At 36.2% G+C, this 27,578-nt stretch overlaps 2 protein-coding genes across 23 annotated transcripts in view; one reads left to right on the top strand and one right to left on the bottom strand.

Moving 5' to 3' along the window:
• FIP1L1 (factor interacting with PAPOLA and CPSF1) overlaps nucleotides 1–25,904 on the top strand; it is a 78,617-nt gene extending 52,713 nt beyond the window's left edge. For 10 of the 18 annotated variants that reach the window (XM_042984528.1, XM_042984535.1, XM_042984527.1 and 7 more), the window contains 6 exons: nucleotides 6,210–6,236; nucleotides 8,265–8,319; nucleotides 10,125–10,180; nucleotides 17,233–17,446; nucleotides 24,920–25,057; nucleotides 25,600–25,904. In XM_042984528.1, coding sequence (XP_042840462.1) covers nucleotides 6,210–6,236; nucleotides 8,265–8,319; nucleotides 10,125–10,180; nucleotides 17,233–17,446; nucleotides 24,920–25,057; nucleotides 25,600–25,747 — 638 coding nt within the window. In that variant the 3' untranslated portion in view covers nucleotides 25,748–25,904. The remainder of the gene's footprint in view (nucleotides 1–6,209; nucleotides 6,237–8,264; nucleotides 8,320–10,124; nucleotides 10,181–17,232; nucleotides 17,447–24,919; nucleotides 25,058–25,599) is intronic. The other 8 variants (XM_042984536.1, XM_042984533.1, XM_042984534.1 and 5 more) reach the window with 1 other exon arrangement.
• A 1,158-nt stretch (nucleotides 25,905–27,062) lies between these two features.
• LNX1 (ligand of numb-protein X 1) overlaps nucleotides 27,063–27,578 on the bottom strand; it is a 121,280-nt gene continuing 120,764 nt past the window's right edge. For all 5 annotated transcript variants that reach the window (XM_007075893.3, XM_042984512.1, XM_042984516.1 and 2 more), the window contains one exon: nucleotides 27,063–27,251. In XM_007075893.3, the coding sequence (XP_007075955.1) occupies nucleotides 27,116–27,251 (136 nt within the window). In that variant the 3' untranslated portion in view covers nucleotides 27,063–27,115. The remainder of the gene's footprint in view (nucleotides 27,252–27,578) is intronic.

Genomic DNA, 27,578 nt, shown 5'->3' with positions numbered 1-27,578 from the left:
CATTAAAAAAATATTCTTAGTAAGTCTGTTACATATTAGCATTCAGACAACATTTGTATGAAAAATACTTTTTTCAAAACAAAAAACCATTTAGTGCAAAGAGTGGCCTTATTCTATACTTTTGCAAATATTACTGTGTGGCTTAATAGAAAAAAGCTGAATTCTCCTGTTTGTTTCTGCCTTAAATCTTTCTGTGGTTTCACACATTGTGTAGCCTCTAGAAAACTTTATTGGACACTTGTAAGAGAATGAGCATGAAAATGGCAAATAACGTCTTAGTATTTTTATGAGAGTAGTTTTGACTTTGCAGATTCCTGAGAAGGGTAGAGACCCCTGGGAATCTCCAGATAGCACTTGAAGAATTGCTGCTTTGGCAAAAGCTTGGCCTATACTGGGTGAATATTATCTGTACCCTTGAGAAGGTACAATTTTGAGAAGCTGTTTTACGAATATGATGTTTATTAGGCTAATTTTTATAGTTCCGTAAGATTTTTGGTCTTATACAGTAAGTCTGCCTATTAACTGACGCTGTTTGCCCAAAATAATTTTTCCAGAAGTACCTTTAAAAATATATTCCTCGAAGTTTTTGAGAACTGTACTCATTTTCTCTTAAGTTTTTTTTTTATATTAGAAAACCCCCAACAGCCGGTTAATATTTTCAGTGAACTAAAAATAGGGAATAATGCTAATTATCTGTAATTATTTTTCATTTGAACATTTCTGGCACAATTAATTTAAATGTAAGCTTCATGGATATTAAAACCTTCTCTACAATGATGATTTTTGAATGTCCTTTTTTCTCATGGGTGTTCCCTTTATAATAGTTACATTTTGAATGTACTGTGGATGCTACATTTTATAGAATTTAATCATGGTTTAATATTTGCCTTTTGTTTGTGCCACTCTTCCAATCATTTTGTGATTATATTGGAGCTTATAGAGACCAGTTCCTTTGTAAAAATACTGACATTTCTATTCAGAGATATTTTTATTTGTCTAATGTAGGATTTTCGTGTTCAGTAGGCTTTAGATTATTTTATAAATTAGAGGATTAAGTATTCCTAATAAGGATAAAATAGTTCACTTTATACTTAACATAAAATTGTCTTGTTTACCTTTTAGGTATGGCGTAGACTGATAACTTTGTTGCTTTAAGTTTTGTGACCATAGCACCTTTTAACAAATTTTTAAAAACATTACTCCATCCTTTTTTGCACCCTGTAACGAACTGTTTTACTTTCATCATTAAATAGTTGTATGGTATTCTACATCTGTTTCTTTTCTTACAGGGTAGATGGTAGACAATTTGTGTGTATATATAATCTTAAAAATACTGATGCATAGAAAAGCGTGTAGTGTGGAAGGTAATACTTAAAAATTTTTATAAACCTTGACTCTAGGTACTCAGTTTCTTTGTGCAGAATTTACTTACAAGCTTGATGACTTAGAAGTAGAAATCAGTGAGTGTTAAGGAAAATAATCAAATTTATCTGTTTGTAACGTAATAGTGCCAATGAAATTTAGAAGTTGGTGGGAACTTGGAAGCCTAATATGCATACTTCTGCCATGCTTTTTTTTTTTTCTTTCACTTGAACTTAATAGAGAAATGATAGGTAGTTATACATATTGGTTAGCTGTTGCAGAGTAGCAAGTCACTTCAGAAAGTAGTGGCTTCAAACAACATACATTTATTATTAAATAGTTATTGTGGGTTAGGAGTGGGGACAGCTTAGCTGGGTCTCTGCTTCAGAGTCTGCCACAGACTTTGAGATGGTCATCTCAAAGCCTTGACTGAGAAATTACTCTTTCAAGATCAGTCACCTCTTTGTTGAAATCAAGATTCATTTCATTTCCTATGTTGCAACTTGGTTCATGAAAGCATGAATGTTGAGAAGACAGTAGAGGATACCGGCAAAATAGAAGTCACTGTCTTTTTTAACCTAGACACAGAAGTGACATCCTGTCATTTTTGCTAGATCTTTTTTGTAGAAATGAGTCATTTATCTAGTCCACACCCAGGGGAGGGTATGAATACCAAATGTAAAAAAAGGCATAAATCAGCAAGAGGCAGGGATCATTAGAAGCCATGTCAGGCTATCTAGCATGTAACTTTTTTCTGCCTTAGAAAAATAATGATGGGCTACATTGAGAATGAGTTCATACACAGTTTTCATTGTTATTGTTGTTGAGTACAGAGCCTCTATTAATTTTGTGCGAATACTAAAAATATACTAAATTCCTTTAAATAAGTATCGCAGGGCTGCTGCTTTTCTATTTCTTTGTCTCGATTTCTTCAGTTCCCAAATAGGATTTCAGGATCCCCACCCCCGTGCTTTACATGGAAGAGTATGCGTTACAGGAAAACTTATATCCGATTCTCTTTCTTTTGAGGATGCTAGATCGTATAGGCTGTCCTACAGCTATATTATTTTACTTCAAAGTGTCACATGTTCTGTTTGTTTCATAAAAATTTGGAATGGAATTGATTTCATGTGTATTGAATATTGAGCTGTTGAGCAGCAATCCATAGAGAAGTTTAGGATCTGATGCATTGATTCTCAAAGTATGGTCTCTGCTCAGCAGCATCATCATTTCCTTGATAGGAATGCAAATTCTCTGGCCATACCGCAGACCTACTGAATCAGAAATTCTAGGGGCAAGACCCAACAATCTGTGTTTTAACAAACTCTCCAGGTTTTTCTGGTGGTCACTAAAGTTTCAAAACCTAATCTACTCAGTCCTATTAGAACTTGAATATTAGTTTTCTAAAAGCTTTGGCCTATAGTACTAGAAATCTTACTTTTATTACTGTTATGCGAGGCTTTCCAGGGAAATAATAAACTTTTTTCATACTCATTTTACAGTTAAAGGAAACAGTAAAACACAATACTTGCCTGTGTAATTCATATCTGTTGCTTAGGTAGTGTGTGTGTAGCCAGGAAGGTGGGAGTGTTGAAGATGAGGACAGTAATTTTGGAGGCCAGTTATCTCTTTCTTTACTGTTTCTCTTGTTATCAAAAGTCAAATACTAAATAGTGATTTTTATATGAGAATTCTATTGACCTAACATTATATCACATATTAAACTTTTGTAGTTGCATTTTGAAAATATACCTGATAACACCAAAGAATTGATTTATATTGTGTTTTATCAACCTTGTGGTTCTGGTTCAGTAAACATTAACCAATAAAGATTTGCATTGAAATATCTTAGAGGTCTCACAAGGGCCTTTTCTGGTTCTCATACTAACATTGTGATGAGTAGATATTGACTAGAAAGACCTATATCTATATCTATATCTATATCTATATCTATATCTATATCTAGATATGGCATGATTTTTCTTTTTGTTCTTAATTCTTTACAGTTGATTGTTTAAAAGCCCGCCCTATGATACTATTATAGAAAGATTAAAATTAAAAGCAGATTGTAATTTGGGGCGCCTGAGTGGCTCAGTCGGTTGAGAGTCCCATTTTGGTTCAGGTCATGATCTCACGGTTTGTGAGTTTGAGCCCCACATTGGGCTTGCTGCTGTCAATGCAGAGCCTGCTTAGGATTCTCTGTCCCCCTCTCTCGCTACCCTTCCCCCACTCGTGTGTTCTCTCTCTCTCTCTCTCTCTCTCTCTCTCAAACATTCGATTTTTTTAATGTTTTTATTTATTTTTGAGACCGACAGAGACAGAGCATGAGCAGGGGAAGGGCAGAGAGAGAGGAAGACACAGAATCCGAAGCATGCTCCAGGCTCTGAGCTGTCAGCACAGAGCCTGACATGGGGCTCGAACTCACGGACTGTGAGATCATGACCTGAGCTGAAGTCAGATGCTTAACCGACTGAGCCACCCAGGCGCCCCTCTCTCTCAAACATTAGGAAAAAAGACTAATTTTAACAACCTTCATAGCATAATTAATAATTTTTTTATAACTTTTATCTTTATGTTTTGTGAAAATTTGACAACTTTGATGTTTTCAAATTCTAAATTTTGAGAGGGCTGACTAGTAATTTCTTAGTTATTTTGCATGAATTCACGTTTTAGTACATTGTAGTGTTAGCCAAAGTGATGCATGTTGCTCATGTATCCATTTAAGTAGTTTAGTAGGATTACAGAGTTCTTTGCCTAGTTGGCATACAGTTTTTTTCTTTGTCTTATACAGTAGCCGTCCCCTTATCTGCAAGGGATATATTCCAGGACCCCCAGTGAGTACCTGAAATGGTAGATAGTACTGAACCCTATATCTTCGGTGTTTTTTCCCCACTTTTACATGCCTGTGATAAAGCTTAATATAGAAATTAGACACAGCAAGAGATTAACAACAATAATAAAGTAGAACAGTTGTAATAATATACTGTAAAATGTTATTTGAATGTGATCTCTCCCTCTCAAAATATCTTACTGTATTGTGCTTACCTTTCTCGTGATGATGTGAGATGATACAGTGCCTGCGTCATGAGATGAAGTGAGGTGAAGGGCATAGGCACTGTGACATACATAGCATTAGGCTACTATTGACCTTCAGACAGTATGTCAGGAGAATCACCTGCTTCCAGACGTGGTTGACTGTGGCTGAGACTGGAAAGCATGGCTGAGGAGGGACTACTATACCCCTAAGAAAGCAATCATGTAGTTAAATGTAAAAACTAGGCCACATAGTGAAGTTAAACAGTGCTCTGAAGACTTCATACTGTTCTAAAGAAAATCAGGTAATAATGGATATTGAGAGCACTTAATATGCTCTGCGTTTCTTACTTTTCCCATTTAGTATGGTGTCTGGGACTCTGCTAGCTTGTATTGTTTGCTGGATTCTGTTAGTAATGTAGGAAGCAGCAAGGTAACTTCAGGATGGACCAGAATTGCCATGAGGTGTAGATGAAGTTAGTAGACATTTGGAGGTCTAACAATTTCGAAACATAACGGCTTACATGTCTTTTATTTATCTTTTTCAGTCTTGTTGGTTTTGTAAGTTTAGCATATCCTTTTATTGTGTGGGCAGTTAAATCAGGTGCTTCATTCTCCATTTTAAAGCCTCTGGCTACCTTTAGATTTTTTTTTTATATAAACCTCTCATTCTGGTAAAACGTGCAGAAAAAATTTAAATTATTAGCAGATGTTTCCATTGACAAGAAAACATTTGAAAGTGATTGTTTTCATTATTTTTCCCCATGCATTTAATTAATGAATTTGACATCCCCCCCCCTCCCTCTTTTGGACGAATTTTGATGCAGTTTTTAAGATAGGATTTAGTAAACCATTCTGACTGTTGAAATTATGGTATAAAATTTTTCATGAAAAATTTTTCTATTTTCCTAATTAGAAATGTCATTATTCTTCATACAAAAAATAGAATTTGTATGCCACATAAGTTTTACATTAGGATTTAAGGGCACATTTGACCAGTGTAAATTAGGAATGTTTATTTATGCATAGTTTATTTCTTAAAGTTTATAATGTGCAAATGAATGAGAGTCATTCAGATTAGTATATACTGACTCCTATAGAAGTAAATTGTCCACATTTATCTTAATGTGCCCTGGGTATGTGTGTGTGTGTGTGTGTGTATGTGTGTGTGTATGTATGTATGTATATATATATGTACATATATACATACATACATACACACACACACACACACACACACACACACACATACCTATATGAATTGGCTATATCCCCCTTTTCTACTCCCACATATCAAAGGAAATAATAACCTTTCCCCAATCCTGTCAACAGCAGTAAAACAATCCACAGCAACATTTGAAGGTCCCACAAAGCTTTACTAAAGTGAATATTCATCATCTTCAGAGTTATCTCATATTAAGTACAGTATTAAAGAGCCTGTTGATCAATTTTTCTATTAAAATAACAAGATCAGATGTTGATTATCAAACTTAGTGTTAATTTCATGGAGTTTGATGTTTGTGCACAAAAAATGCACAAGTGTGCTTTTTTAACTGATGTCTAACTTTGTGATTACACCTAGTGGGGGAAATCTTGTTACCAAGTTGTTAGACTGGGGTTTCATCAGGAAGTCGGATGTTATACTGGAATTGTTGGTCCTCTGCAAGAAAACAGAATGCTTCTTTTGAGCGAATAAGCCAGGAAATGAGGCGAGGGGTTTATTTCAAAGGTTTTTTTTTTTTTGGTGATGGCATAAATACATAACAGGTTATAAAATCCAATTACTATATTAAATTTCATCACTTGTTTTTTAGGTATTCCAATAACTGTACCACCTCCAGGTAAAACTTTTTTCATGTTTTCTCCATCATTGTTAATAAACATGAAATTTCAAGCTTACAGTTCCAGGAGGGACAGTGTCGATGTGGTTAGACTATGGAATAGGCTATTGGGATTTCAAGGTCCTATTTTCAGCTCTGCCTTTGCTTCATTCCAGTTTTGATTAAGATATTTAGTTTTCTTATACCTGTCTTACCCACTTTTTGTAGAAATAGAGAGTCTGAGAAAATTCTCACCATATCAATTTGTTGAAGAAAACAGTATGGGATATAAAAAAATATTTGTATGAAAAAGTTTTTTCAGACCAATGAATTTTTTATATGCTAAAGCAACTGCAAAGAGAAGAGAAGGATCATTTATCTTGACTTTTTCATGGTTTCTGATTTTTTTTACCCTGCTGGCATAACTCAGTATCTTGAGAAAATACGTTCTGAACCTTACAATTAGGTAGATTGACAACTGGTCAGATGATTGTTCTTAGGGTGGTCATTAAATTGTTGATTGTTGTAATGGTGTGATCAATAGTTTGTATGTGACCAAGGGTTGTTTTTTGATACTTTGTCAGTGTTGCCTTTTTAAAAATATTTTTTTGGAGTGTGATGCAAATGTGATAGCAAGTGTTTTACTGAGTTCAGTATTACAGGCCAAGGAATATAAAAAGAAGAGATGACATTGCTCGGAAGGGTGGGTCTGGATTCACAATGACCTTGATAAACAGAAGTCGTGGAAGTTTAGGTAGCAGAGGATAGTATGCATATGTAGTTGTGGGATAGTGAGTCACTGATTGTATATCAGTGTGGCTGAAAAAGGCTTATCAGGAAAAGTCATCTAAAGGAGCCATTGGTGTGTCTAGTTTACAAAGAAATGTGGCTGAAAGGGTGTATAAGATAGGGTTTTTCCTGCATTAATTGCTAAACTTCACAGTTCTGAGATGTTTAATAGAGAAGTTACAGATCCTGACACTGGGTGCAGTGAAGATGAGCATGGTGAATTTGAAACAACTTGCAGCAGGGCCGAAAATGGATTTAAATGGACTTTGAGAAGGGTTAAGAGAACTGGGATTCATTTTTACATCAATGACTGAAGAAGGAGGCTTAGTGGAAGTGTTTTCAAATATGTAGAGGGCGATAGAGAGTATATGACGATGGATTGCTTCTTGTTGTCATTCAGGACAGCATATGAATTGTAGTGTGAGAGATGTAAGTCACGTAATTTAGATCATTTCCTGACAGTGAGGGTTGTTAGAACTTGGAAGGAATTGGTATCATAAGTTGTAGAATCTTAAAGTCTTTTGTTGGGATGCTTTATTGACCATCTGAACTTGCAAGTGCAGAGTAGATGAACTGTTAAGGTCCCTTTTAGCCATATTCTGTGGTATTTCATTTAGGTATTATGAATTACTGAGAATGCAGACCTCATGATATAAAGATACAAATTATTTTCCTTCCAAACTAATCCAGAAACTATATTATGTGCCCTTCTTTGTAAAATAGTTCTTCAGGGTCGTGCTATCTAAAACATATTTTATGATGGATGTTCTCAGCCTTAAGCATTTATATATTTACTGGTAAGATTTTATTTAAAAATTATAATTTTAAGGAAATTTCTATACATCTAAAACAAAATATTTTTTGAAAGAGGTAAATGCTATTTTATTTGCTTTTCTTCAAAAGTATTTCAAGTATAACATATCTGGTGGCAACACTACTACTGTTTATATATGGATAAGGTAAGGCATTGAGATTAACTTTCTCATACTCACAAAATGGGCTGTGTGTGGTGCTGAAAATATGACCGGGTGTCCTGACTCCCAGTTTGTGCTCTGTGTATTAGACCAGACTGTTCATTTAAAGTTTTCTTGCTCAAAAAATCTGTTTATAAGTTTAAGCTTCATTTTTTCTGTCCATTATAACATAGAGAAGCACGTTATGTCCCCAGAGAAATTTAGTGATACGCAGCAACTTTGTTTCATACTTGACATTAAATGGACTTTCTATTAACTTTTTTTATCTTATGATTGAATGTTTCAGGTTTTCCTCCTCCACCAGGCGCTCCACCTCCATCTCTTATCCCAACAATAGAAAGGTAAATCAGTATGGATAGTATAAAACTTTTTTATCACTTGTAGACTTTTGACAGAAAAGTCACATACGTATCTTGGTGATATTTTCAGAGATTTAATTTTGTAAACATGAAGTAGTGCCTGAGTCTAGATCTGGGTTAGCTACTTTTATGTAAGACGTTGGACCTATAGTCCCGTAACAACACAGCACAGAGAAAACCGAATGATAGTATTTTGAAATATCTTGGTTTGATTTATGACACACTGATGAAAGAAATTCCTAGATTGGTAAAAACGTGGCTGTAGTCATTTTTGTGGTGTCTACAGATGACTAGTAATCATGAATAATGCACGTCTGTTTTATGATTAAGTAAGGACAGTTCTTAATGGGGACCATAATAAAAGCTGCCCGATTCTTTATGAGCCTGCAGGAACTCAGCTTTCACAAAGGAAGATTGGATCCATTCTACATGGCAGTAGCCTTATTTTTTATGCCCTGCAGCACTAGGAGTACTGTACTAGAGAGTATTTACCTCTTTACAGAGATGCCATTTATTTACATAGATGGCAATATGGTGTTGAACAATATAGGTTTTGGAAGTCTCCGATCTGGCTCAGAGTTTGGCTTCAGAATTCCCTAGTTTTGTGCTGCTAGGCAAGGTTCATAACTATTCTTTGAGACTCAGTTTCCCCTTTTGCCAAATGGTGTTTAGATAGAGTTGTGAAGATTAAAACAGCGAGTGACTAGAACAATCAGAACAATTCTTGGCAGATAGAAATCAATAAAAAATGGTAGCCATTACTATTTCCTCTAAAGTACCAAGTAAATTTGATGAAAATAGTGTATTTCTGAAAAATGATCCAAATTCTATTAATAGAAAAATTGTGAGAACTTTACATCAATAGCATCAAACCACGCATAATTTTCAAAAAGGAAATGATAAAGCCCAGTCTTAATTGTGAGAATATAAGGATTTAATTTTATTACGTCCTTGTTAAATATTTTTCTCAATCAACAAATGTTAGAAAGTATTATTTGTTTATCCTGTCAGTGGGGCTGAATTTCTGAATCATTAAAACCCTTTTTTTTTTTTTTTTTTTTTTTGAGAGAGAGTACAAGTGGGGAAGGGGCAGAGAGAGAGGGAGAGAGAGAATCTGAAGCAGGTTCAGCATGGAGACTGTTGCAGGACTCAGTCTCATGAACCTCGAGACAGTGGCCTGAGCTGAAATCAAGAGACAGACGTTTAATCGACTGAGCCACTCAGGCACCCTAAAACCTGTTGTTTAAGTTTATTTATTTTTGACAGAGACAGAGTGCGAGCATGAGCTGGGGAGGGGCAGAAAGAGAGGGAGACACAGAATCTGAAGCAGGCTCCAGGCTCCAAGCTGTCAGCACAGAGCCCGACGCGGGGCTCGAACTCACAAACCGTGAGATCATGACCTGGGCCAAAGTCGGATGCTTAACCGACTGAGCCACCCAGGTGCCCCCAAAACCTGTTGTTTTCTTTTTTTAAGATTAAATTTTAGCAAAGTCTCAAGTACTCTGTTAGTCTCAAAGTTTTCTCTTATCTTGGGAATCAAGCTGAATTGTGTTCACATTAAAAGTACTAGGAAGCTATATTTTTTTTACAAGTGGGTATTAGGTTTAATATGTTTTCAGGTTAAAAGCCTGTTTTTGTATTATAAAGTTAAATTACAGAATTAAGGTTTATCATTATATGGTAGTTAAATGAAAGACATAATTCTGCCTTGATGTTTTGCATTTGCACCAAACTGTTAAAATTTAGAACTTATTTGCAACACATAAAAATACATTTTTCTTCAACAGTGGACATTCCTCTGGTTACGATAGTCGTTCTGCACGTGCTTTTCCATATGGCAATGGTAAGTGTTATTTTTAGCTGCCCAGATTCAGTCTGAACCAGTATTTAAATATTTTTAAAGCAATAAAAACATACTTCTATGGTTTAAAGTACTATCTTATAGAGCAATTAAAAAATATTAACTAAAAGAATAACTATGTCTTACATTCTAGGTTACTTTACAGAAGAATTTTCATTTTTTATCAACTGTACTCTTAAAAATTAGTAAATGGTGACAGCATGGATATTTGTACCTTGCCTTTTCCTAAAAGGATTTAGGATTTGTCAGCAAATTGTCTCAAACTTCGTTCATAATCTTTTTGTTTCTTGCTTCAGGTCATCCAGCTAACCTTGTTCTCCTCTTCCCCTGTTTTTTTCTTCTAGATCTTTTGGCTAGGTCTTCCTTCCTGTTCACTCTTTACAAAGTAATCCATTCTAGGGGCTTCTGATACCGCCTTCTGCTTAGATCTCTTGATCATCCATTCATTTATTTTAAAAGTGCTATGCACTGCACTAATTTTAGGGATACAGTAAGCTATAAACACTTATCAAATTTATAGCCTGGTGAGGAACAGCCAGGTGACAGAAGAAGGTGTTATGGGAGCATAGTGGAGGGGGTCTCCCACTCCAGAAGGGGTGGAGAGGGAGATCATGTTATTTGAGATTGAAATCATGTTCAGAGGCATAGGGGTGAGAGAGAACCTGGTAGGCATGAACTGAAAGAAGTCTGGTGTGGCTGGAGTGTAGAGATTGCATGATGAATGTTTAGAGAGGAGATAGGAGGTTGTGCAAGGTGTGATAGCCATGCTGTATAGATTTTCAACCTTATTCAGAGGGCTGTGAGGAGCCATTTATTCTATGCTGAGCTATGAAATTGCTAGACTTATATTTGAAAAAGGTCCATGTTGGCTACTTACTGTGAGGAAATTGTGGATTTGTAGGGTGGATGGAAGGAGGAATGGCAAAAATGCTGCTTGATTTGGGGAACAAGAACCTACTGGAATAATCCGGGGAAGAAATGATGATGGTGTCTTGTATTCAGGTAGTACCACTGGGGATGGAGAACATTGAAATCCCCCAAAGGCATTTGCACAGTAGAAGTTATAAATCTTGGTAGTAGGTCAAGTGTCAGTCATCTACATCCATTTACCAGGTAGGTATCTGTACCGGGGTGTTGTACTGTCCTTCAGACCCACCTTGTCCAGACTACATGTATGCCCTTTATTCACATCAAAAGGTGGTTGTTTCTGTTGACTTGTTTCAGTGATTATACAGCCTTCTATTGGTTTGTTGGTTTGTTTATTAGTTCTTGCTGGGCTCCCAGGAAGTCCTGCTCCTTAGGTTGGAGTCTTACTTTTCCCTCTCATTATTTATGTGACTTTCATAGATCTTCAGCTATTAAACTTAGTGAGACTACATTAAAGCACCTTCATCCTACCATTTAATAAACCCTCAAATATTAGCTGTGATTTTTATGATGATCCCCACCATCTCCAGCAAGCTCCGAGTTCTCTCTCTTTTCTGCAATTTGAGGCAGGGTAGCTTGATTGTTAAAGCACAGGCCCTTCAGTTAGCCTGGGGGTGGGTCCTGCATCTATCTTATCCTTGTAACTTGGGATAACTTAAATAACCTAAATCCTTTTCCTCCTCTGTAAAATAAAGTTTGAGCATAAAGGGCTCAGCACAATGCCCATAATATGTAAGGCCTTGGCACCCATTACTTGTTTAATTATTTAAAATTTTATTTTTACCTTTTTTTAAGGCACTTGTCATTTTCTTTTTCGTGAGATTCCTTGTATATTTGTTTCCGTACACATAAACATGAGGAATAGCCCATATCAGAAGGAGTAAGACTTCATTCTTGAGGTTACCTATACAGTTTCCTTGTGGAAGATTTCATTATTTAGTATTTATTAAGCATTTAGCTTTTTCTCAAAGTAATATATGCAAATTTTTAATCAGTATATTAGCAAGAGTTTTCTTTTCACTCTTTCCAACCCCGACACCTCTCTCAGAAGCATTTTTTTAAAATATGAAGGACTTCTTTAGTAATAACAGTTATAAAGCATATTGCAAAAATTAATGAGAAGAAAGGAGTTTTCTTCATCCTAATCAAACAAAGCTTTGGAATGAAGATGATGATACATCTTCCTCTATGTTGGTAATTCTGTTTTACCTTTGTTAATTTATTTTAGGATTTTGTAATTTATCCTCAAACACTGCTTACTAATTTTTCTTGATGTCCATATTAATATATTAAGAATGTGCTCATGGCACCTGGGTAGCTCAGTTGATTGAGCGTCTGACTCTTAATTTTGGCTCAGGTCATGATCTCATGGTTCATGGGATTGAGCCCCATGTCAGGCTGTTTGGTAAAAGCACAGAGCCTGCTTGGGATTGTCTCTCTGTCTCTCTCTCTCTCTCTCCCCCCCCCTCCCCCCCTTCCCTCTTCCCCTCCCCTGCTCATGCACATTCACACACAGTCTCTCTCAAAATGAATAAATATATTGTGCTTATAAAGTAAGACCCAGTTAAAAAGTATTTGGGAGAAGTATCAAAGAACTGCAGAGACCAGCATTTTTGATGCTTTTTAGTTCTTCTGATGGTCTGCATAGCATTTGTATATAAGCTTATCACTCTATTTCTTGATTTATATAACTATAGATACCATCTGTTATCATCCTCTTATGATAGATGTGTACTTTGCTCACTTACCATCACTACCCCTCTCTTTTCCCCACCAGTGAAGTTATGACTATTTTTGTACCTCTTTCTGTTATCTACATGTCCTTGGTTTCATGTACTATCAAGTACCTATCACCAGGCAAATTTCCAGGCCTTCACCTCTTCTTCCCCCTCTGCCTGCCAGCTTTGGTCAGCCATACTTCTGCTTAGGAACATTTGTATTCTGTCCTATAACCCAAACTGTCTGTGCCCTGACAAATTTTTTATTCTGAAAGCTTAAACAATAAACCATATTTACATTATTAGGACTATAAAAATATTGTATAGAGAGAATTATAACACTCAAGCCCTGCAAAGGAGAAAGTTCCAATGGCAAATTGAAATTACCTTTTTTTTTTCTTAGACTTCATCAACTGTAAAATCATACTACATTTTAATTGGGTTCATATTTGGGGTGCCTGGGTGGTTTCTGTCGGTTAAGCATCCAACTCTTGGTTTCAGCTCAGGTCATGATCTCAGTTTGTGGGTTCAAGCACCGCATCAGGCTCTGCACTGACAGTGTGGAGCCTGCTTAGGATTCTCTCTCTCCCCTCTCTCTCGGTCCCTACCCTGCTTGTACTTGCTCGGTCTCAAAATAAATAAACTTAAAAAAATATAATTGGATTCACATTTGAACTGTGACTTTCTCCATCTCAAGGTTTTTTTCCCCAAAAATGTTTTCAGATTTTGTTTTTCATGTATGTCCTTAAGCCATCTGGTGTTCATTTTTGCCTGTGTTATAAGGTAATGATATAATTGTCCCAGTGTTATTTGTTGAATAGTTTATCCTCCTTGAGGGATTTATAATGTCCCATCCATCAGGTTTCCATGTACGCTTGAATCTGTTTCATGGCTTCTTAGACTTGACTAACTCTCCTTTGCTAATAATGCCACATTAGCTTAATTACTGAGTTTTATAGTAAATCTCCTATCTGGTTCAGCAAAATCTACCTACTTATTCTGCTTCAGAAGTATTCTGGTGCCATTGCTCTTACATATCCATTCTGAAATCAGCTTTGGAAGTTCCATGAACAACTGTTTTGAGATTTAGATTAGTGACATTTATATTATGCTTCCTTTAGACAAAACGCTGTTAACTCATGTAGTCCTGACAGCTTTTAAAGCAGGTGTACTGTTACTATTCCCATTTTATGGATGAAGTAATTGAAGAACAGCCAGATTAAGTGGTTTCCCTGGTACCACAGAATAAGTGGCAGAATCAGGAGCTGAAACCAGGCAGCCTGGCTCCAGAGTCCTTGCTGTCTGTAAACTAGATTGGAATTACATTGATGCTTAGATAATTTTGTGTGGAATTTGTATTTTACAGCATTGAGTCCATCAACGAACAAGGACTCTCTTTATTTATGGAGATGTTCTTTAATACATTTCAGTCAAGTGCTATAATTATCTTTACACAATTTTTGCACATCTTTGGTTAGATTTAGTCATTGGTATCTAATGTTTTTGTTGTTTTAAGTGATATATTCATTCGAACTTCCTGTTTTGTATTTGCTTGTATTTAGAAATAGGATTGGTATTTGTTCTATTTATACATATAGTATGTATATAGTAATCAATATATATATTGATCTTGTAGCCAGTTATCTGTTGAACTCAGTATAATTTGTCTATAAAGGCATTTTAGCCTGTAATACATATCTGCAGATAATGATTTTGTTACTTTTCAGATTCTTGCTTCCCTCCCTGTTTTTTGTTTGTTTGTTTGCTTGCTTTGTGGGAGGGTTCTTAACTGTTCTGACCAGCATCTCTTTATAATGTTGGAGTACTGAAAGTGGAGTTCTTGTCTTATAAACTCCCCCCCCCCACCCCGCCCTTTATTTTTAAGGAAAATGCTTTTACATTTTTACTACCAGGCTTTTTTTGCTATTTGGTTTTTGATGGAGTCCTATATCAGATCAAGGAAAGTTTTCAAGAGCCTTTAAACTGAATGGATTTTGAGTTTTAATCAAATGCTTTCTGAGATAACCATACCGTTTTTCTTCTCTAATCTGCTAATGTGGTAAATTTCTAAATTTTTCTAACATTAAGTCACTGTTTATTTGCTAAGATAAACCTAACATGGTCATGATTAGTTATCTTTAAAAAAATAATAATAAACATTGATTGATTTAGGATTTTGACATCTATGTTCATATGTAAGATTAGCCTATAATTTTTCTTTATTTGTATTGTCTTTAACTGGTTTGGGTATTAACAAGCCACGTGGGATAAGTTAGAGAATAATCTTTTTTTTCTATTCTTTGAAGTTTATACATTAGAATGGTCTGTACCTTATAAATTAGTAAAATTCAACTGTAAAAATGATCTAGTCTCTTGGGAAGGTTTCAAGTTACTGATCAATGTCTTTCATAGTTAGGGGAGCAGTGAAGATTTCTTTCCATTCTTGAGTCACGTTTTGGTAAATTATTGATTGATCATTTGAAATTAGTCCATTTCAGCTAAGTTTTTAAATGCATAGGTATAAAGTATATCCTCTGTATTCTTAATCTCTGTAACATCTGTAATTGTGGTTTTTTTTGGTTTTGATTATGTGGCCTCTTTTTTTCTTAATCTTGTCAGAATATTGTTATGTTTTGTCTAGTCTTCAAAAACCACCTTTCAGTTTTTTTTCTTATTGTATGGTTCTTTTCTATTCTACTTTATCTTTATTATCTCCTTTTTGTATGATTATTCTGTTTGTGTCTAAGTTCTTAAGCTTTAGACTTCCATCTTTTCTCATGCATCTAATGTTTTTTAAGATTAAATTTCTCTCCAGAACAGTTTGCATCCCTATACTTTTGATGTCATATTTTTATGTTCAGTTCCTAAATGATTTAAAATTTATTTTTTTTTTACCCCGGCGTTTTCGGAAATGTGTCTTTAATTTGAAATGTATAGAGATTAGGTTGTCTATTTTACTTATGAAAGTACATAATGTACTTTTATAAGTGTTTCATATGTGCTTGAGAAGAATGATTATTATTTAGCTGTTTTGGGCAGTATTCTATTATATTCATTAAATCAAGCCTGTTAACAGTGTTTTGCTCAAATCTTCTATTATCTGTAGTGAAATTGTTTTGTCTGCTTATACTGGCAGTAATTGAGAGCAGTTATGTTAATCTTCCATGATCAAGGTGGATTTTTTTATTTCTATATATTCAAGCTATTTTACTCTCTAAAAATTTAAGCTTGTTTGTTAGCCACCTGGAAGTTTAGTTCTGTCTCTTGGTGAGATGCATCGTCTATTCCCTTTTCGTGGCCCTTTCTGTCCAGGTAATCCTTCTTTGTGAGTCTACTTTGTTGTTAATCTAGCTGTTTCTGAAGAGCTACAGAGATTAGGGGGATTGGTATTTTCCTGTTCCTCCCATCTTTCTGCTTTCAACCATTTTGTTGTTTTTATGTCCTTTATGTTCAGAATATTAGAGGTTTTGTTTTTTTGTTTTCATAGTTTTTCAAAGTACTAATCAAACTCTTTCGTTTAACTAGTGGATTCAGTCTCTTGAATTACTGTGATTATTGAACTGATCAAACTTGTCTTCTCTAACCCTCATCCTTTCCAGGTCTTTTTGAACTGAGTTTTTCAGATATTTTTTTAAATTCTATTTTTCCTTGTAGTGTTTTGAAATTATACATTTTGTTTCTATTATTTTAGTGGTTATTTTTGGAATGTATTATGTATATATTTCATAGAAGTTCTTTTGGTGAAGTCTGTTAAAACTTCTGCTCATTTAAAAAAAAATTTTTTTTTAACGTGTATTCACTTTTGAGAGGGAGAGAGCATGCGTGTGAAGGGGAAAGGGCAGTGAGGAAGACAGAGGATCCGAAGCCGGCTCCGTGCTGTGAGTGCAGAGCTTGATGCTGGGTTCAAACTCAGTGAAACATGAGATCATGACCTAAGCCGCAATCAAGTGTCAGCTGCTTAATCGACTGAGCCACCCAGGCGCCCCCACTTTTGCTCATTTTTGAATCTGTGAATGTCTTTGTTTTATTCTTATTCTTGAGATTTAATTTTGTTTAGGATATCTTTCTAGGTTGACCATTACTTTCTCTCAACACTTTGAAGATGTCTGGTTTATGTTTTTAGTATTGGAAAGTTTGTGGTGTATCTAATTCTGGTTCCTGTCTTTGTATGTTAGGGCTTTAAGGTTTGTTTCTGGATGTTACCCCAAACTATGGGTATTTACCATGCATTATTTCTCTTTTCTATTTATAACCTAGGTTTCCATTATAATCTATAGATGAAACATTTTTGGTGGGAGTTTTGTCTTGTTTTTCAGTAGAGTTTTGTCTGTCTCGTTTTGTTTAAGTGCCATAACTTTTGTTTTGAAATGTTTTTGTCTTTTTCTTTAGTTGCCTTTCCCCACCTTCCTGGTTCTGCTCCTTCATGGCCTAGTCTTGTGGATACCAGCAAGCAGTGGGACTATTATGCAAGAAGAGAGAAAGACCGAGATAGAGACAGAGACCGAGACCGGGAGCGAGACCGCGATCGAGACAGAGAAAGAGAGCGCACCAGAGAGAGAGAGCGGGAGCGTGATCACAGTCCTACACCAAGTGTTTTTAACAGGTTTGTTGAATGTGCAGGAATTCGTACACATGTATTTCATGTACACTTTAGAATTTATATTTGGTGCAAGGATGGAAAATCTAATTCACTTGGGAAAGGATTGCTTTAAGAGTAGTTAGTATAACCAATGAAAAGTGTTAAGGCTTTTTAAATTCCTAGATGCTTTCCATTATGCAAAACAATAATCTTCAATTTGTTCACTTCTTCCTTAAAGGAATTTGAAAATATTTTTATCTTTTCATCTAAGATTTTTATCTTAAGTTTAAATAGTTGGCAAGAGATAATTTCCAGTATATTATAAACATTACAATTTTAAAATAAAATCACTCAAATTTTAAACATACCCAGTGGGTTAAGAGCATTATAGTGATTTGCTAAACCTCGTCATCATATTTTGTAAAAATGCATGTAACAGACTCTCTTTTAACAGTTGGAAATTTCACATTTCTCTGTTTGAATTCTTATTTCTGAGCAACTTTCCCCAAAGAATTTTATTCCTCTGTAAAATATTTTTATTCTTGAATAAGTTTTTAAAAATGGATCATTCTATCCATTTTTCTTGCAGCATACCTATGGTAAGTTTAAATGTCTAAAAAATTTATGACTGTAAGATTAAGTATTTAAAAAAATTTTCCCCTCATTTTAATTATTACTTATTTAAATATATATAGATAGAGCAACCTTTGAAAATAATTTAGTGGATCTACATCCCTTAATGTTATGGAGGACTTTCCAAAACCCATCCCCAATTAAGTATATGTATTCATGAGTGAATATCACTGTGGCTAGGAAAAAACAGACTTTTCCATTAATTATGTTTCTTCTAAAAAAAAATTATATATATACACACACACACACACACACACACACACACACACACATATATATATATATATATATATATATATATATATATATAAGCCTTGTTCACATAAAATACTTAAATGAGAATTGATGGAGTTTTGTTGTGGCTCTGTCGTTTAATTAATTGAGCACCTGTAGATTCAGTGATATGCCAGATTTACATAGGTAACCTGTCATCAAAACTATTACTTTTTTTTTTAATGTTTATTTATTTTTGAGAGAGAGAGAGAGAGAGAGAGACAGCACGAGCAGGAGAGGGGCAGAGAGAGAGGGAGACACAGAATCTGAAGCGGGCTCCAGGCTCTGAGCTGTCAGCAGGCACCCAGGTGCCCCTCATCAAAATTATTTTTAAGGATCTGTCGGCTCTATCAGCTATTCAACTTTCTTGAAAGCAGAGAATTGGAAACCTCCTGGTTTGTGAAAGTATTTGTTACTCAGTGTAACTGTTTCCTTGGGCTGCCATTACCAAGTCCGACACCCTGGTGGACTACAACAACAGTGTATCCTTTCTGCAGTTCTGGAGGCTACAGGTCTGATACCAAGGTGCCAGCCTATCTTCCTCATTTTCATAGGCTGTGAGGAATGATCTGTTCCATTTCTTGTAACTTCTGGTGGTTGTTAGCAGTCCTCGGTGTTTTTGGTTCTGAGATGCGTCACCCCAGTTTGTGTTTCTGTCTTCATGTCTCATCTTCCCTTCTGTGTCTCTGTCCAAATTTCTGTTTATAAGGATATCAGTCATTGGATTAGGGTGCAACCAAATCCAGTATGACCTCACCTTGACTTAATTACATCTGCAAAGACCCTGTTTCCAAAAATAGTCACATTCGCAGATATAGGGGTTAGGGCTTGAACTCATCTTTTTCAGGGGGCGGGAGGAGACACAATTCAACCCAGTACATTCAGGAATTTAAACTGAGAAAACTAGAATTTATGAAAGAACACCAAAAGGGCTTTACTAAGACTTCTCAAAAAACTTCCAGTTATACTCGTTTAAAGTTTCTTTTAGATGCATCTTCTTTTTTTTTTTTTAATTTTTTCAATGTTTATTTATTTCGAGAGAGAGAGAGAGAGACGGACAGACAGAGTGTAAGTGGGAGAAGGGCAGAGAGAGAGGGAGACATGGAATCCGAAGCAAGCTCCAGGCTCTGAGCTCTCAGCACAGAGCCCCCACGCGGGGCTTGAACTCACAAACCACGAGATCACGGCCTGAGCCAAAGTCGGAGGCCCAACCAACCAAGCCACTTATGCACCCCAGATGCATCTTTTCAAACTTAATATGCTCAGAAAGAATTGTTCATTTTAATACATCTTTGCAGATAGCCTTTAAAACAGACTTTGTTAAATATTTTCATGCAAACCTTGGAGTTGCAATTTTTCCTCATTCCATTTATGGAAAATAGCTACCGTATAACTTAATTGGTAAAAGACAGCTCTCATCAATCCTGACAGCCAAATCACAAGTTTTTATCAGAAAAGAAGTCTGATTTCATTTTTTTGTTCACTTTAAATGAGTATAAGATGCTGCCCCTCAACACTTTTGATTTGCTTTTCTTCAGAGGGACTTCAATGGATTTTGTTTGTTTGTTGTTTTAACTAGGTCAAGGAAAATTGTTTATGACTTCCACCACACTACTTTACATACAGTATATCTGAAGTTAGGACATCCCAGAAGACAGAATACTCCCATTTCTTACTCCATATTTTATCCTTGACAGAAAAATGTGTCAGATAGGAAGACTGAAAGCCTTATAGAAGCTTTGTTATTCCTTGAATAAAATAGATCTGACATTAATATTTTAAATTAGATATCTAAAAAAAAATTTTTCATGTTTATTTTTGAGACAAAGATCATGAATGGGGGAGGGTCAGAGAGAGGGAGACAGAGAATCCGAAGCAGGCTCCAGGCTCCGACCTGTCAGCACAGAGCCCGACGCAGGGCTTGAACTCACAGAACATGAGATCATGACCTGAGCTGAAGTCGGACGCTCCACCGACTCAGCCACCCAGGCACCCCTTAAATTAGATATTTTTAATGCCATGATTGTGTTTGCACCCTGAGTCAATGTATCAGAGTAAAATTGGTAAAAGGAATGCCTTTTGTAAAGGGCTAGGAAGGATTGTGAGAGAAGAGATTGGAGAAGCGGCATGATGCTTTACCCGCTGGTATGTATCATTACGCAGTTCACGTTTAGGAAAGTTTCTGGAAGTTGTGGGTGGCAGTCGATGCCTCAGAACGTTTTGTGCCACTGGAAAGAATTCATACGCTGACGTGGTACTGGCAAGTGTGCTGGTCTAGAGAATAATTCAGAATTCTCCTAATGATCCACAGGTCCCAGGCCAGTACACCTTCCTACATTTTAGAACACCCAGTTCTCTCTCAAGCCAATATATCCCATGTTTTAGCTATGCTGAACTAGATGGTATTTTGGAAATCCCCCATAGTTCCATACTCGTTCATGTTGTTCCTGTCTTCTGTGAGCTTTTCTGAATCCCCCCAAAAATGGAATTATTTCCTTCACTTGCTCTCTAAGTATTTAGCGTATCTTCTTTAAAGCATGTCTTTCTTAGCAAGCCTGTCTAAGGGTGTTGGCCACCATCTTCCATTTCTGTATTCTCAGCACTTTGTATAGTTAATGCCTAACATGCAATGATAAAATGCCATACGTTGCAGGGGAGGAAGATGAATATAGTAAAGACAGTTTTGAAAGCTGTTGTGTGAAACTCTGTTTTAGCTAGGCAGATTTTGAAATTAAGAAAAATCAAACTTTATCATTAGGAAAGCATTAATTTTAGCATCTCGTTAAAATATCAGTCTTGGTGGGGTGCCTGGGCAGCTTAGTCAGTTAAGCAGCCGACTTTGGCACAGGTCATGATCTCACAGTTTAGAGTTAAAGCCCTGCATGGAACTGTCTACTGTCAGCACAGAGCCCGCTTCAGATCCTCTGTCCCTCCACCCCTTCTGTGCCCCCTGCATATGCATGCACACACACACTCTGTCTCTCAAAAATAAACATTTAAAAAATATATATACAGTCTTGGTACCATCACAATATAGAATGAAATGAGTCAAAATAACTTTTTTTTTACCAGCTATTTTTATGGATGGGATAAATGTACATAGACAGTTTTCTGATTTTGCTAGATCAGTTAAGGATGTGAGCATATACTTGATTCAGGCATCATTTGTTTTGTTAGATGTGATCATGTAATTATAGACTTCTTACTCCAAAAAGGTCCTTAGCGATTATCTAATCTAAATTTTGACTTGGCAGATGAGGAAATGGATGTGTGAAGAAATTAAGACAACGGTAGAGAGCTATACGGGCTACTGAAAAAAGTGGTTGAGATATTACTTAAAATCCTTTTTAGTGTTGAAATTAGTTAAAAAATTCTGTTACTTTTTATTTTTCTTATTACTCTGTATGCACTTTCTTTATCAGTGGGTGGAGGTGATTCATTCATTCATGTAACTGACATTTTCTGATCCCTGTTACATGCCAGGAACAGAGCTATGTGCTAAGGATACAGAAATACTCACACACTATCCTTACAGATTTAAGCATGTAATGTTGTCAAGGGGACTAGGACGGGTTAGTAGTTTTAAGCGTTACCTAAAAAAAAAAAGTGCCATAAGAAATAATAGGATTTATTCATCTTTTATTTATTCATCTTTTTGCTTCCTATAGCTCCTAATAGTGACTGTAGGAGCTGATAACATTTTATTAAGTATAAATAAGTAAAGGTTGATACCATAAGTATGTGTGTAGGTTTTGTGTTTCGGTATGAATATAGTGCGATGGGATATGTGCTGTTAACCTTGACCACATAGTGCGTAATGCTGTTAAATTCAAGAGCATTACTTTCAGGCAATGAATTGTTTCATTTTTTTTTTAAAAATTTTTTTGTTTATTTGAGAGAGAGAGAGAGGGAGAGGGAGAGGGAGAGCATGAGCAGGAGGAGGGCAGAGAGAGAGGGAGACACAGAATCCGGAGCAGGCTCCAGGCTCTGAGCTGTCAGCACAGAGCCTGATGTGGGGATCGAACTCATAAAATGTGAGATCATGACCTGAGTTGAAGTCGGACGCTTAACTGACTGAGCCACCCAGGAGCCCCAGAAACTGAATTTTTTCTTATGTAATTCAAATGGATATATTTGAGATAGCACAGTTATTTCTAGAATGTACATGTTCACAAGGTGCTGAATGTAAACTTGATATACGTAAGAAGACTAAATTGAATTGCTTTGCTAGAGTTCATAAATTCTTTGTGTAAATAATACATTTATAGAGGCTAAATTCTCTGATTCTTCAGTTTCAAATACACGCATGCACAGATGTTACTGAGTTTTTATGGAGACTTAAAACGGTTAATAATTAAACCACATTTGATTTTCATATTGGTAAGCTGTAGGGCGTCAGGAGTCAGTGTTTACCAAAATCTGACTAAAAGTTCAAGGACAGAGCAGCGAAAGATAGAGGAATTTTGTGTTCTGGATTATCCCAGGAATAGTGTTCTCTGGAAAACCCCAGTGAAGTATAAAAGTAAGGGCCATTTTTCCTAAAGACTGACATTTTGAAATAAGGCATGTAGTGTGTGTTATCTTACAAATTACAGGGTCATTGTTTTGAAAATTATAGACCAGTCTCAACATCTGTTTTTTAGGCTGCTTAAGTGTGGGCCCGAAAGAAGGCTGGTCATTTTAGGGTGTTTGAAGTGAGCTGTAATGATTTCCAGGCCTAGAGAAACCTTTGCACCACAGCTGCTTATCAGAGAAGGGGACGGAAGGACAGATCCTCATTATGTTCTGTGTGTGAGGCCGAATCTTCCGTCACCACATCCTGTGGCTGTCTTCAGAATCTTAGGGGCCTCACAGCTGACAAGAGTTGGTGTTAGGATGAGAGAGAAAAGAAGGTTACAAATGACAAATTGCGATAATTGACCTTAGTTATTTTTATGTAAACCCAATACAAAGAAGGCCTCATTTTTATGGAGGATACTATTTATGATAATCGTTTGTCATGGTTATTCCCCTTCAGAAACATTATAAGAGAGTCAGTCACTTTTATGAAAAAGGCGCTGCTTCTAAAAAATTGAGCACTGAATTGACTGAAGATGGGGAGAGCCTGCATGTTAGCTGCCATTTATTGAGGACCCACTGTTGTGCCAGTTCTCCGACAACCTTGAAAATGACACTTGCCAGTTTTACAGATGAGAAAACAGGTCCAGAGAGGTTAACTAATTTACCCTGGGTCACACATTTAGTCAGTAGCAGGATCAAGATGTGGTCCTTGGTCTGTTCTGCACTTCCCGTCTTAATGCAGCGCAGCATTGCATTTCAGGCCCCATGCTTCCACTGTCCAAATACAGAGTATATGTTTATGGTCAGAAAATGTGGATCCATGTGGGTACATACAGTATACTTTTTTTAGTAAGTTTTTGAAATGTTTACTGTATCTCAGGAAGAACTTGGTCAATAATAGGAGTTGTTAGTTGTAGCACTACTGAATCATTACTTTTGGTAGGAGACCATAATTAAGTTGACTTTTTCTTTCATGTGGCTCATACTTTTAACTGATTCTGTGTCCTATTACTTTTACTCATATGCCTTAACATCTCGATGCGTCATGCAAGTTACTGATTTAATAATTTGTATTAGACCTTTCTAGAAACCAGAGCCCTTTAGTGTGTAGTGTTCTAGAAGATACTTTTATTCTAAGGGAGTTTACTGATAATAGGTTGTAGAAAGTGTTGACCTCTGTGAACAACAACCAAAAAAAGATTGGAAAGATTAAGAGAAAGCTGGAGGGAAGACCGTAAGTGAGAAGACGCTAAAAGAGGACCAGTCTAGAGAGGTTAAAAAAAAAAGAGAGACTACCGTCCAACTCTAGCCATGAGTCCTAGCTTCACCAGTCCGTTCGATCTAAAGTCAGGAAACGGAGCTGCAGCAGAGGTGTGTGCACTTGCTGTCATCCAGGGGACTCTGCCCGTCCCCAGCCACACACGTACCCACAGTATTAAGCAATTGGGATGTCAGACTGTGTGTCCACAAGCAGTTCTGCCTGCATTGTGTGTGGATATTGTGGAAGCTGCTTTGATGTCCTTCTGTTCTTCAGGCTTACATACTTCTTCATGAGATGAATGTATTCTTCATGTGATTGAAGGACTTAAGCACTTTCATCTACTTTCCACTTGTAGCCATTGTGAGCCAGGTATTTTTACTTATAAAATCTTGGGCACACAGAGATTCTAAAAATATAAGAGTTTTGGTTGGAAAGCTAAGATACACAAACATGCTGTTAATTTTAAAAGGAACAAAAGAAAAGCCAATGAAATTTTAAATCTGTTACTGCTCCCAGTTTTTTGGGGAAAAAAACCCTCATTGTTACATAAAATTTCTACTCAATAACTGTGAAAGCACAAAATTGGACCTTTAACATGTAATTGTTTTATATTAGATCTAGTAATAATTGGGGAATGGCATCATTTTCCTCAGTTCAACAAATGTATTTTGCATCTATTCTGTATAAGATGCTAATAACAACAACATGGAGGCTTCTGGTTTAGACTCAATTAGTCCAGTTGTCATGAAAAGTTTTTATTCCAATTTCAGTGACGAAGAACGATACAGATACAGGGAGTATGCGGAAAGAGGGTATGAGCGTCACAGAGCAAGTCGAGAGAAAGAAGAACGACACAGAGAGAGACGACACAGAGAGAAGGAGGACACCAGACACAAGTCATCTCGCAGGTTTGTTCTCTTATAGTGAGTCACTTGGAAGCGAAGAGACGTTGGCGTGACATTGGAAAGTTAAACATTTCCAAATAACTGGTAGACCATATGTGTTCCTCGTTGGAGGATTAAGAATAAGGTGTTGAAACAGTTGGTTCTTACAAAGACTGCATTTAATACCCATAGACTTGCTGCATTGTCTTGTTGGGAGAGGGTTTGGTTTAGCATGTGAACCAGTAATAGTCTTAAAAAATTCTTTGGGCAAATAGGCATAGAAGTCAACCCTAGAAATAATTTCCTTTTATGATTTAGTGCTTCCATTTCTAATTTGTAATAGTTTTTCTGAATAAAGTATATGGGCTCTGAGACTCTAGGATACTATCAGGAAGGGGAGCTTGTAATGTAAATATAATCTGTATAAAAACCACAGAAACTGATTACTCCTCAAAATGTGCTTGAGAAAAAGAATGGTTTATTTAAAACCCATTATTATATTGAGAATTTACCTAGACAAAGTGGGGTTTTTTTTCTCACTAAGAACACACCTTTTTTTCCTTCAGTAATAGTAGACGTCGCCATGAAAGTGAAGAAGGAGACAGTCACAGGAGACACAAGCACAAAAAATCTAAAAGAAGCAAAGAAGGAAAGGAAGCTGGCAGCGAGCCTGCCCCCGAACAGGAGAGCACCGAAGCTGCACCTGCCGAATAGGCGTGGCTAAGGCCTTGTGTGTCTGCCAGGGCCAGAAGTGTACCATAAATCTTGTTATTTTTCTGGATGATGTTTAAGAAATTTACCTTTAATCTTGTTCTGTTAGTATGAAAAGTTAACTTTTTCTCAAAATAAAAGAGTGAATTTTTCATGTTAAGTTAAAAATCTTTGTCTTGTAATATTTAAAAAAAAAATAAAGACAGCAATGACTTTGTATCCAAGAAAGTAATGTGAATGAGTCACTCAGCAGGGAATTTTAAAGAGCTGTGTACGTACACAGTATCTGATGAAGGTCAGGGTTCCACCTTGGCCATCATTTTCTTGAGTTAAATACCAGTCTCTTAAGAGATGGCGCTACAACAGGCACCTCTGAGTCCAAAAGTTAAGGGCAGTCTTTGTCAGCACTGCTGCGGCTGAAGACCTCAAGACACGGTCTTGATGTCACAACTTTTTGATGGGTTTTCAGTGGAACTAAATGGGGAACTTCTATATCCAAATTAGTAAAATCTACAGGCCTTTGGGTGGTGTCTGAAATAACCTGCCCGAAGTGTAGTTTCTAGAGCAGGCACGTGGACAGATACCCGTCACTGTGACACAAAGTTGAACTGCTTCACGGCTATCTGCAGGAGCCAGGGTCAAGCTGGTTTGGCCTTTCTTGATGCTTTTTCCAAGGCTCATTGGTTGAGCAGCACGTGGAGTTTTTACATAGTTACTAGCTGATTGTGAATGAAAAGACAAGAGCTTTGCATTAGTCATTTCCTATTGAATCTAAGAATACAGGTTTATACTAGTCTGTGAGCATTTTTAGGGATAAGCCTTAGGATGTATTTGTCAGTCATGGTAACAACATGGTTTTGAGAGAATCCGTTACTAGGATCCTGTAAGTAGTGGTGGTAGAAATGAACTTAATATCACATAGTAAAAGACAACTATAATTTGAAAAATATTTATTTCTCATTTGATGAACAGTTTCTTCACCAGTGCACTTTTAAAATCCTCTGGCTGTAAATTGGTTTTTAAATGTCCATAATGTACACTTTACACACCTCCGCATATACCAAATTTTTAATGATAGGATTTGAATTCAGTGGGGGCAAATTAGCCATGTAAGAGCTTTTTAATGAATAGAAAAATATAAACAGAGTTGTAATGTGAAATCCTCCATGCTGAATAAGAACTATTACCAATGTTTATATTTTGAGAATTACATTTTCTGAGGTGTAATGGACTTTCATCAGATCACACTTTCCTGACATTAGTTTACATTTTTACAGTCTATCGTTTAAATATAAAAATTGACAAGATAAATATATTGTTTCAACTTAGCTTATTTGTGGCTTTCTGTTTTCCTACGACCCATCATTGGTTCTATAAAAAAGTGCCAGGCCAAGAAACCAGAGTAAGAGTAATTTTTCCTTTAAGTTCCTTCAGCATCCTTGCCAAGCAAGCATGAATCATTCCTGATGTACTTCTACCGTTGACAGCCAGAAGAATGTCACCGCATCTAAAAAACATAAAACAACCCATGATTAACATTTTGGTCTGTAGCTAAGGTTAATTAATGCAAGTGTATCTGGTGGTCCTAGCTCTTGCTACATCTGTCAATCTTAATTATATAAAATTCTAAAAAAACCTTCTAATGAAGGCTTTTCCCCCTCCTCACTTGAATTCTGCACACTCTCTCCATTCAGCTTCTGTTAGAAAGGATGCTAAAAGTATGGGAAGTTGCTGTATGGGACCAGGGAATTCTTAGAAATTGAATGCTATGTAAATTTTTCTTACCAATAAAACAAGGTATGTAATACATGCGATATTTCTAATGGGGCCATGC

The sequence above is a fragment of the Panthera tigris genome, chromosome B1 (genome assembly GCF_018350195.1).
Source record: "Panthera tigris isolate Pti1 chromosome B1, P.tigris_Pti1_mat1.1, whole genome shotgun sequence".
Taxonomy (NCBI): Eukaryota; Metazoa; Chordata; class Mammalia; order Carnivora; family Felidae; genus Panthera; species Panthera tigris.
This window is presented reverse-complemented; position numbering and strand designations above follow the sequence as displayed.